The 11603-nt window shown below is 33.2% G+C and overlaps 2 protein-coding genes across 6 annotated transcripts; both read left to right on the forward strand.

Moving 5' to 3' along the window:
* The first annotated feature begins 1176 nt into the window (after nt 1-1176).
* On the forward strand, nt 1177-5854 carry LOC132162857 (probable receptor-like protein kinase At1g49730). The gene is made up of 4 exons (XM_059573077.1): nt 1177-1459; nt 4716-4971; nt 5690-5742; nt 5814-5854. The coding sequence occupies exons 1-4, from the start codon at nt 1177-1179 to the stop codon at nt 5852-5854; spliced, it is 633 nt and encodes a 210-aa protein (XP_059429060.1).
* Nucleotides 5855-6476: 622 nt separating this feature from the next.
* On the forward strand, nt 6477-9793 carry LOC132164256 (structural maintenance of chromosomes protein 4-like). Of its 5 annotated transcripts, none has more exons than XR_009438363.1 (6): nt 6477-6708; nt 7140-7228; nt 7542-7629; nt 7949-8058; nt 8722-9377; nt 9542-9793. XR_009438363.1 is itself a non-coding variant. In XM_059574726.1 (6 exons), the coding sequence occupies exons 3-6, from the start codon at nt 8022-8024 to the stop codon at nt 9563-9565; spliced, it is 246 nt and encodes an 81-aa protein (XP_059430709.1). In that variant the 5' UTR covers nt 6478-6708; nt 7140-7228; nt 7949-8021; the 3' UTR covers nt 9566-9793. The 5 variants fall into 5 exon arrangements, 1 of the variants encoding a protein (XP_059430709.1); XR_009438361.1 differs by having other exon boundaries at nt 7949-8054; XM_059574726.1 differs by lacking the exon at nt 7542-7629 and having other exon boundaries at nt 6478-6708; nt 7949-8054; nt 8722-8776; nt 9244-9377.
* Nucleotides 9794-11603: the final 1810 nt, after the last annotated feature.

An 11603-nucleotide genomic window follows, 5' to 3' on the forward strand; every position in this document is an offset into this window, starting at 1 on the left:
CCCCTAATTCCAGCCAGTCAGATACCATATTTGCTATTTGCACATATGCAGATGGATCGCGGGATATGGGTAGGCGAATATTATCTGGTGAATTGTTTTATTAAACTAAAACAATGTCGTTATAGGGAAAGACAATTGAAGTCAATTTATTATTATTATTATTATTATTTGGTATTGCCCAAAGTTTATGAATAGAAGCATTTTCAAATTAGAATTCAATTTATAAAGATTTGTATTATGCAATGTTTACAATTCAATTTGTATTTTTCATATTACAATTTACAAGTTTATTTAGTTCATTAATTGGATCAAGCCATCTAAAAAAGCCCATTAAAAAACTTATAATATATATATAAATTAATTTCATGGGTTAAAAAAAAAAAAAAAAACCAAAAACACCCAAAAGAAGCCCAAAAAAGAGTTCAAAACGCAAAGTAGATTGACAGTTGCTTAAAAAAACAGCCTACACATGTGCGGTTATCAACGGATTTTGTAAAGTGCAAATGTGGTTACTAAAATCCCTTCTTTGCAAAGTGTATATGCGGAATAAAGGTATTATCCGTTCATATAGTACGGTTTACCCCTTAAATGTGTATATTTATATTGAGTTAATAAATGATAATTGAAATATAGTATTATTAGCCATATAGTGCATATTAATTACACCCCTAATTGATGTGCACATTAAACTAGTAAACGATTTTTTAAAAATTGGAATTAGGGATGCTCAGTAGGCCAGTTATAATTGGTCGCCCGCTAGGCTCTACTAACCCTAAAGGTAAAGGACAATTTTTGTTTTTTTTTGTTTTTTTGTCCCTTGCTCATTGAAGTTGGATCTTTTTTTATCCAAAAACCACCCAAAACAGGCAAATACCGAGTTAATCCATAAAGGTTATGGACAAATTTTATTTTACTTTTTTCATAACTCATGCAGGTTGGATTTTTTCTTTACAAAAAACCACCCAAATCGGGCAAATAACAAGTTAAGGGTATACGGTTGCGGATATTACCTGCTAGCTTGCACATTTAATATTATGTTATTACCTAAATTTTATATATATGAAGACATTATCTTTCTCTCAAGGGGGATGGGACTAAAGCCCACACAATCATGAGCTATATATGTCATATGAAGATATCCAACATAGAAATCGGAGATTTTGAGAAGCATGTTCAATGGAAAGAACTAATCAAAAGTGGTCTAAGAAATGCCCTGTTTCTGATGCTCATAGTAATATTGAAGCAAAGCTTTCTTCTGTTATTTGTAATGGGGATTGGCTTTGGAGACCAACTAGGTCTGAAGCTCTTGTTGGGATACAAGCTAGACTTCCTGAAGTTGGATTGGGGATTTGTGACAAACCAGTTTGGATTGCTTCTAAAAAGGGTTTTATGTCAGCTCAGATACTTGGGATGTTCATAGAGAGAAGAGGGAGAAGTCTCTTCGCTGGAAGATGGTCTGGTTTTGTCTTGCCATTCCTAAGCAAGCTTTTATCATGTGGCTTGCTATGAAGGATAGACTTCTTACAGGGGAAAAATTACTTAAATGGGGCTATAAGGGTGAGGTGCAATGTAGTTTCTGCCATAGCTAGTTGGAGACTCGGGATCATCTCTTTTTTTAATGCAGTTTTAGTTCCAGAATCTGGAACTTCTGCATGCTTCGATGTAGAGTTGAGCAGCATCCTATGATCTGGGATGATCTTATGCATCTAGGTTGTAATAATTGGGGGGATAAATCTCTTCATTGTTTGTTATGTTGTCTGGTTCTTGGGTCTGCTGTGTACAATCATTGGCGTACCAAAAATGAGCTTTAGACGTGATGGTACTCCAAGCACTGAAGAGCAAACTCTGAAAAAGATCTTGTGGGAAGTAAGAACTAGAATGGCTGGGAAATGAGGGTTTCCAAGAACTAGAGAAAATCTTGCTTTGTGCTCTTTGTGGAATTTGCATACTGATATGCTTGTAAATGATGGCATGTAGGCTGTTTTTTATTGTTTTGGTTGTTTTTCCTCAGTTTGTTGATTGAAGAGGTTGTTTTTACTTTGTTTTGGCTAGTTTTCAGCCTTTGTAAGGGATTGTTTTGAGGTGTTGCTCTATTTTTGAGCTTTGCTTTTAATGAAATTTCTCATTCATCGAAAATAAAAACTTCATGTAATACCATTCGAACGGTTACTTAGGTGCTGTGCCACGTGGGGCACAAAAGAAAATATATTGTTATAACGGTTACGAAACCCTACGAGTTCTAATGATATAAAGTAACAGTAAGAACGGTAGATTTTTTTCCACGCCCCGTGTGACTCTCCACCTAACTGTTCGAATAGTTACTTTATTTTTCATTTTTATTTTTATTTTATTTTTATTATATTTTTTTGTCTAAACAATGGGGTTTCCTTTGACACCACATGGCAGACAAAAAAATAAAGATAAAAATTTGGTATATATAGCATTATTTGATAGCACAAAAGTGTTTTGAAAAACTTTACTTTATACCCCTGAACTACCGCGCGTTTTGAGAAGATCCTCAAAATTTAAAAACTCTTAATTTACACCCATTAACTTTCAATTTCAATCAATTTACCTCCATTCATTAGTTTTAGCCGTTAACTTCTAACAGAAATGCCTAAAAAGAATATATTACCTTTTGATCTTCGTTTATTTTATTTTTAAATTTTTATAGGTTTATTTAAAGCCGTTAACTTTATTCTTTTTTTAAAAAATAAAAATAAAATAAAAAAAATTTGAAATTAATTGTAAATTTAGAATTTTATAAAAAAGTCAAGGGTATAAACATCATTTTATCACTTTTAACGTTTAAAATCTGACAGAAGAGATAAATTGATTGAGATTAAAAGTTAAGGGGTATAAATTAAGAGTTTTCTCAAAACTCGCAATAATTCAAAAATTAAAAGTTAACTTTCCCAAATGTATTTTGTTAAGATTTTGAAACAACTGGGAAAGAGGATCAAACCCTGGGATTTTGACGACCGAATCGATGAGGTTGGTAGTTAGAATCTGTCACAATTATAGCATAACTGAACAACCATGGAAAAAAAAAAATAAAAAAAAATGAACTGAACCGAACCAATGGTGGGTCAATTAATTTCGGTACAACTAATCAGTTGGGCTGGGCCTAAGGAATCATATTGTTTTCCGACCCGCGGCTAGGTTTCCCACAAGCTCCTCAGCAATCGGCCAAGTCCAGTCAGGATCAGCAAAAGGTTTTGGAGTAAAGAACCAGGCCCTGGCCTAATACTTGCGTAAGGAAGCATATAGGCGTCGGACAGAAATGTGGTTATGTTTTGGAGGAGGCATTGTCGGTTTGGGTTTATGATTTTAAAATATTATTTTTTAAAAATATAGTTAAACGTTTGATAAAATTATAGTTTGACATTTAAAATTGTAATTTAGTTTTTAAAATTGTGCCTTCTCAAAAATGCACATCATTATTTGCGATTTAAAAACTCAAATTTTTTAATTTTTAAAAAACGTAATTTCAAACAATCTATTTTTTGCGATTTGGTTTAAATTGCAATGTCAAAGGCACTCTTTTTTTTTTTTTTTTTTTGAGAAAATACTACTTTCATTCATAAAGAATATAAAAACAGAACTAGAGCCCAAAGGCTCTAAATTGAAAGAGCAAAAAGCACGCTCTAGATTAACAATATCAAAAATACAAGTTGGGGCCTCTTCCATCCAAATTTGATCATTTACTTCTTGTGACGCTGCCTGTGCCAATATGTCAAACGCACTCTTAGTGAAGGAGAGGAATCGAATTCTAATAATTTTTTGTTCCAATTGTGAGTAATTTGGACAATTGATAAAAATTTACGGGACAATTTTTATAGAATTCACATGTCTGAGAAATGCTCTATAGCATTACTCTTGTTTTACTACTATTTTACTCTGCTGACATAGAATTTCCAATCAATCCTTAAATTAATATAAATTAAAAAAAAAATGTCTAATAACAAATTGACAATGCCACCTTAGGATATGAGAATGGGAGTATACTATTTAGACTTTCTCTACCTATCCAGCAAGGAAGTGGGTTGTCAAAATTATATTATCAGAGCTAATTTTATTATTGGATTTAGATGATTGATAATTTTCATTTTCATAGTCACCTACTTTTATTGCTTTTGAAAACGCTTTTGAAAATGATTACCTTCCATAAGCTCCCTAATGTGGAGATCGACGATGTGTGAAGGGCGCGAATGTTATTTGAATTATCTAGAAAATGCTCTGTTGTGACTTTAATGGGGGAATTCTATGCTTTCAGCCTTACTCATTGACTGTGATATACTTGAATTGATTGAATTGTACGTGGGTTTTCTTTAATTGTTGCTAGTGTCAGTTGAATTATCTTGAACATGCTCTGTTGTGTGCGGAGGACTTCGATGTGATTAACTTTGAAGAAGACCTTCACCACTCTTGGATCTGAATTCAAAACTGTATTCAAATGTAATATCAAGTTTTTGGTTATTTACGTGATATTATAGGTGGACAGAACACGAATTAGACATGGAATTCTAAAAGGTTGTTTGAAAATGAAGAATTAAGAATAGGATTTAGAAGCAATTCGAGTTTAACTTCTATTTTAAGATTTTTTCTGATCATGAGTACAAATAACTAGCTTACTTTTCACCTTCTTATTCTTTTCCTTTCTCACTTGGAACCAAATTCTTTCTTTTCCTTTCTCCCTTTTGTTCTCATTCCAGGCCCAATATTGTTTGTGAGGCACTTGTCATACAAAGATATAAAGAAGGCGACAGATGGTTTTCATAGAATCATTTATTGCAATTCTCATGGAACTGCTTATAAGGCCAGATTCCAAGACGGTGGGGTTGCTTTGGTAAAAGAAGTTACAGCTTTTAGTCAAGAATTAGATGTCTTCTACAGAGAGGTGCAACTCCTGGGCCGCTTGCACCACCGCCACCTTCTTCCACTCAGAGGGTTTTCCACCGGAAATAAGAGGTTTGATGCCTAGCCTTTTCTTTTTCTTTTTTTCCAATAGTTTGTATAAGGCTTTCTCCCCCTTTAAAAGTGAGAAGTATAACTTGTATACAAAGGCCAGTGGTGAGTTTAGAGCTTGGGTAGATCAATTAAAGGAGGTTTGAGGTATTACTCCCTCCATTCCATTAGCTCATTGGGCCTCCTGTGCACCAAACAAAAGAAAATAAAAAAAAGGTTATACCCTCTCCAGAAAAGAAACAAAGGCAAGTGACACATTTTTGGGAAATCCTAATAATACATGTGCCTGGATACCTAACCCTTGACTCATCAGTTCCTGATTTGCTCTTAAACTGGATCTGGAGATATTATATCTTTTTTTCATTAAAAATGGGGTTACTTGTTTGTATAAGGCGTTGTATCACATTCAATAAAATGGTAAAATTACTTTGTAAGTCACATACATCCATGCCAGTGCCATCACCAAGATTTTCCTCTATGGATTAACTACAAAATGTCTTTGTTACTGATAATGTATGTTAGTCTGTATTGTTCTTTTGTGAAACTCTCATGATATATACGCACTCACATTATAAGTATAAACACGGTATAATGACTATGTAAATTTGAATTGTTGTGTTTAATTACCATCAAGAGTATGCATAGATTTGAATATGCATTGTTAATTTTCTTTACCTTTTACAGATTTGATGTTTTAACTTGTAGTTTTCGCTCTTTGCAGGTTGCTCATTTTTGATAACATAGAAAATGGAAGCTTGAAGGAGCATCTTAGCGGTAACTTTTGGAGCAAAATTTGTTTGTTTTTGTAAAATCTGATTCTGTATTTAATTATCGGCTCCTGGCAGATCCTCTTAAGACTCCCTTAAATTGGAGGACAAGTAGGTGAATGTAGGTTCGATCGATCATAGTACATTAGTCCGATCGATTGTAATAAGATTGAATTATCGATCAAACTTGAAATGATTGAAGGTTTTCAATCATTTTTTATTTTTTATTTTTATATTAGTTATTGGTGAATTTTTTATTTTTATTTTTCTATTTTCTATTCTTACTTTATAGAAAAAATAAATATTTATTTATTTATTTCTTTTAAATAAAACAAATTTTCCTACTAAATTAAAATGCTTAGAAAAATTAATTTTTTTATATTATTATTGAAGTTTTCTATTTCTTATTCTTATTTAAATGTTTGATTGATCGTGATATGATCAAATGTTCGATCGAACATTCTATCGATCCTAAAAAATTAATTCGATTGATCGTAATAGGATCCGATCGATCCTAATGAATTAGTTCAATTGACTGTGATATAATTAAATGATCGATCGAGCATTCGATCGATCCTAATAAATTAGTTTAATTGATCTTGATAGGATCAAATGTTTGATCGATCCTAGTGAATTAGTCTGATTGAGTTCATTAGCTGCGACCATTGAGTGAAATAATTAGGGGGGAGAGGAAAAAAAATTGGCGCCGAGTGTAATTGGGCACGATAGACAGAAAATTGGGAATAAAAAAAAAAAGCTTTTCTTTTCTCTCTTCAACTTCTCTCTTTCTCTGTCACACTCCTTTTCTCCTCTCACATTCTCCTCTGATCTCCTCTGCAATTCACGCTTGCGTTGGGTCTCTTCGACTTCTTCTTCTCTCACGTTCTTCCTCTGATCTCCTCTGCAATTCATGCATGCCATTGCCATCGATTGACACAGCCAGCACCGCTGATCGCCTCCATCGAACCCGCAGGTGTGTTCTTAAATCCATCTCCTGATTTCCTGATTTCTGTTTTCCTTCACCCAGATTTAAAGTCGAATAATTAATTCTTGAAAATCATACGCTGGAGAAGCTTCTGTTTTTGTCTTTGCACTGTGGTGGGTGGATCTGAGTGTTGGGTAGTGTGAAATGTGAGTCTTTGGGCTCCTGATTTTGGATTTTACGTGAATCGCGGAAGTGGGTGTGGTCATTCTTGAGATTTTTGAATTATCCTTGGTTTTTAGTATGTGTTTGAATTATCCTGAAGAAACATTTCTTTTAAGCATTGGATTGAAGCTGTAATTACCTTCTTACTTTTAACTTGATGAAATAAGCAATTTTTACTGATAAGTTTTAATTTTTTTGTTAAAGTTTTACTAATATTTATTTGTATTTGTTTTTGTTAATGCTATTGAATCGGTTAGATTGATCCCCGGCATCGATATGGGCATAGCTTGCATGTATACTACGAAGAGTGGTGCAAAGCGGATGCTGGTCAGCCATTTTTCTACTGGTAAGCAAAGATTTAGCTCCAAAAAAAAAATGATTTCCTCCAGAAAAAAAGTTATTGTTCTTAGTTCATGGTATTGGCTCTATTTAAATTTTCTCAAGAATATTTGTAATGTGATGATAATACTCTTGTTTCAATAAAATTGTTTGAGAAAAGAATGATGGGGAAAACGAATAGAAGAGAAAGTATATCAATGGGTAATTAATTTTTGCTTCTTTGACTTGTTAATATAGTTTCCCTATTGCAAGAAGTGTGCCTTATGCTAGGCATAAAGGCAATTTGTTGTGCAGAGTTTTATTGTTATGACTTTCTGCAGGTTGGATGTAGAGGAAGGCAAATACCTCGATCTCCAACACTGCCCAAGACCAAAGCTGCGACAACAAAGCATCAAGTATCTTGGACCTGTATGTATTTGAATGAATAAGATTCAAGTCAATTATCAACTGAAACTAAGTGTTGACTGCATTGCAATTTGATGCACAATATATTAGTTAACATATTTCTTGTCAGTTTTGTTTATTTTTTCCATTTAGTTTAAAGGGTTGGTTGCTTTAACATGGCATCTATATTTAAATCTCACATTTCCTATTGGATTTTCACTTATTATGCGATGCTTTTGTTTTTTATTGTATTCTTGTATGTTTTTTCATGAGCCACTGTTGGATTTTAAAGTCTTACTTTACTTCCACGTTAATGATTTTATGTCCCTTGTATGCTTTACAGGGTGAACCTTCTTCTTCTTCTTATAAGCTTGCTGTTTCTTTCATCCAAAATTGTGCAGAAAAGCTTGAGTCCTATGCTTGTGGGTTTCAAGCCCATAAACGTGTGGGTAGGTAAAAATTGGAAAGCATGTTATATGTTTGTGCTTAATTGAAATACTTGTTCGTGTGATTTGATAATTTTTATGCCAGAGAGGTTGGAAAATAGAAACTACTAGTGGTTTGATATTTGCTATACCTAACAAGAAATATTAGTATTTGGCAGTGAACTATTGACTAGAAAGTTAGAAGCCTAATTAGATAATAGAATGGCCAATTCGAGATAAATATTTGAAATGAAATGTCATACTTTTATGCCTTTGTTTTCCTGATGACCAAGATTTTTCTTTTTCTTTTGAGGAGATTCATCTAAAACTGAATCGCCCCATATGCAATACTTTCTCAATCCAATGGTCTGATTCAAACCAAATAAAGAGAACAAGATTAGTGGAGCCAGAAACCAATTTCATTCATGCTGTCATACACATAGGATTCATCCTCATATGCTTTATTTGATCTCATTCTTTTTTAGTAATTATTTGCCAGAGGACCGTACTCAGCTAGAAGTAAGGTTGGTTCAGCCAATGTTGCCTTAGCCTTTGGTTTGCCTTAATTATTCTAAATAATTTGACAGAAATTCTGTATCATGAGACAAGGACATAAAACTTTAGGCCATGTTTGTTTTTTTGCATTTTTGTTTTATGTTCTCAAGACATAAAACTTTTTCTCTGTTTTCAGTTTGTTGATGACGACAACAAGTGCTACTTGGAGATCAATTACACATTTGATATCCGTAAGGATTGGTAGTTGGTTAGACTGGGAAGTCTCCCTTCAGTGTTTCTGTTTTTGTTACCTGTTAATTGTTTTATAAGCATAAATCTGCTTTAGTGTTGACATGTCTCATTTCTAGTATCGTATCTATTTTCAATCCTTTCCGAGATCAGCACCTAAACAATGAAGAGGGGATTTTTATAAGCATACAATTTGATTTGTTTGTTTTCTTTTTTCTTCTTTCTTCTTTCTTCTTATGCGTAACAATGTGTTGTTCATATAAGTTGAATTGTTTGTTTGTTGTTTTTAGCAAATAGTGGTTGGTTTATTGCTTTTCCACTGTTTTGTTTCCAACTCTTGGTGTGCTTGACGTTTAATGCATCAACAAGATCAATATTTTCTTTGCCTTGTATTATAGTGATAGCAAATTCATAAATGTTCTTAATCATTTTTTACCTTGGCATTCACTTATGGTTTTTCTATTTGCAGCAAAATATGATGTTTCGATATCAACGGCATGTGCTGGACTTGATTATATTGTAGTGGAAACAACCAGTGTAGCCCAAAGATGTGTTGAGCTACTCTGGAGGGAGAATCTTGGTGTTGCAACTTTCATGATATTGGTAACTTTCAATTTCATATTATATAATATTCAGGAACTTATACTGTCCAAAAAATTACCTTAATGTTTTTAGAACTTGAAAGACCTTGTTTACTTAGAAGTTGGGTGCTACGTTGGTCTAGTTGGATCCTAGGACGACTGAAAAATATCAGAACTTGATGACAGGATTCTTTGGAGCTCTTGGATTGAAGCTTGGACAAAGCTGTGCGCATGATTTTGATTTCTCCGGTTTATATCACTTAAGTTTAGAATTACCAAAATATAAATTGTTCATATACAATCGAATCTACCAGCTTGTTGAGATGGTAAAAAGCGACATTCTGCAAACTAAAGAAAATATTTACATATTGTGCGACCTATTTGATTTACTCACTCTAGGTTCATGTTGCAAAATTTTGTTCTTAACATTATGGATATGTGCACCTATCAAAAAATAATAATAATAATAGTAATTATTCTAAATTTTGTCTAAACTAAATGGGATTAGCATTTAATTCCTCATTTGTTGTATGGTCTAAGTATTATCATGGTGTTCCATCATTATCACTTTACATACTAATTTTTATCTTCTCCTTGATATTATTATTGAATTTAGAGTAATAGAGTATAGTGTTCACCTTTGTATATGGAATGCCAATATGTATATATTTGTATATTATATCTGTAAGAGTAATTGAGTATAGTGTTCACTTTTTATTAGGATTATTTATATATCTTTTGCATATGGAATCATATTTTAAATTGCTCTTTTTTTAAAAAAAAAAATAATAATAATAATAATAATAAAAAAAAAATTATTAGGGTCGAACTAACTCTAATAATGTTTTATTGTTTTTTTAGAATGTCAAACTCATTAGCGTCCACTTTGGTTCAACCATCAGCGTCCAAACAAAAGTGGACGTTGATGGTTGTTTTATTTTTTATTTTTTTGGGACCAATAGCGTCCACTTTAGTGGACACTAATGGTGCAACCATCAGCGTCCACTTTGTTTGGATGCTGATGGTTGTTTTATTTTTTATTTTTCGAGACTGTGGACGCTAATGGTAAAGTGGACGTTGATGGTTTCACCATCAACGTCCACCTTCGTTTGGATGCTGATTGTTCCTTTTTCCTTCTTTTTTTTAAAAATTTTTTTTTTTAATTTTTAATTTTTGGGACCATTAGTGTACACTAAAGTGGACGCTAATGGTGCAACCATCAACGTCCACTTTCGTTTGGGCGCTGATGGTTTTATTTTTTGGAACTATTAGCGACGTTAATGGTGCACTATTAGCGTCCACTCAAAGTGGACGCTGATAGTGGAGCACTAGCGTTGACTTTATTTGTCTTCCACTCCAGCATCAGCGTCCAAAATACAAGACTTTTAGTGTCAACTTAGTGGACGCTAAAGGGTCATGATTATCGTCTACCCGATTAGTGTCCAACAGCCGACGCTATTGATCCATAGCGTTGACTTTGGGACTTTTAGCGTCAAAACAGAGTCACCCCTAAAGACTTGATTTCTTGTAGTGGTGATAGTTCTGTCTAAAATAGAACATAAAACATTAAAGGAGATTTTGAATGCAAAAATGATTTGATTTATTGTGATAGAAATCTGCCCTTGAGAATCAGTGATTCAGAATTTATAACATAAGATGAATGCAGTATGAAAGTGATTGTCTCTCCCTAAATTTATGAGCACTCCACGTCAATCCAGTTGTACAGAAGTTCTATAAGAGTTGAGTTGAATGACACAAGACCAAAGAGAGACAAATCATGTTGCACACAATGTTCTATAAGGAACAAGTAGTCCTATATATCAAACTGCATCCAACAAGAAAATAAGAAAAAGCAAACAAAAATGTAAGTGTTACTATTGTAACAAAAACCGTTAGTGGAACATAAAAGCTATTGCAAAATAAACCAATAACTTGAATTTTATCATGATGTCCATCCTGTTATGGTTTTATTAAGCTTTACCATACAAAATAGAGCAACATATTCAAAAACCAACATTTTGAATCTACCGCAACCTCTTCTATTTTCCCTTTTTTTATTATCAGGAAAAAATCTCAATTATTTCTAACAAAAAAAAAAAAATTCTTAGCCATGGTATGCTCCCTCTCTCTCTCTCTCTCTCTCTCTCTGTGTGAACGTGTATGACAAACACAAGAATCCTAAGACGTGTTTGTTTTTGGGTGTTTATGTTTGTCATGGGATAAACTAGCGGCCTCTGTGAGCAACATA

The sequence above is a fragment of the Corylus avellana genome, chromosome ca10 (assembly GCF_901000735.1).
Source record: "Corylus avellana chromosome ca10, CavTom2PMs-1.0".
Classification (NCBI taxonomy): Eukaryota; Viridiplantae; Streptophyta; class Magnoliopsida; order Fagales; family Betulaceae; genus Corylus; species Corylus avellana.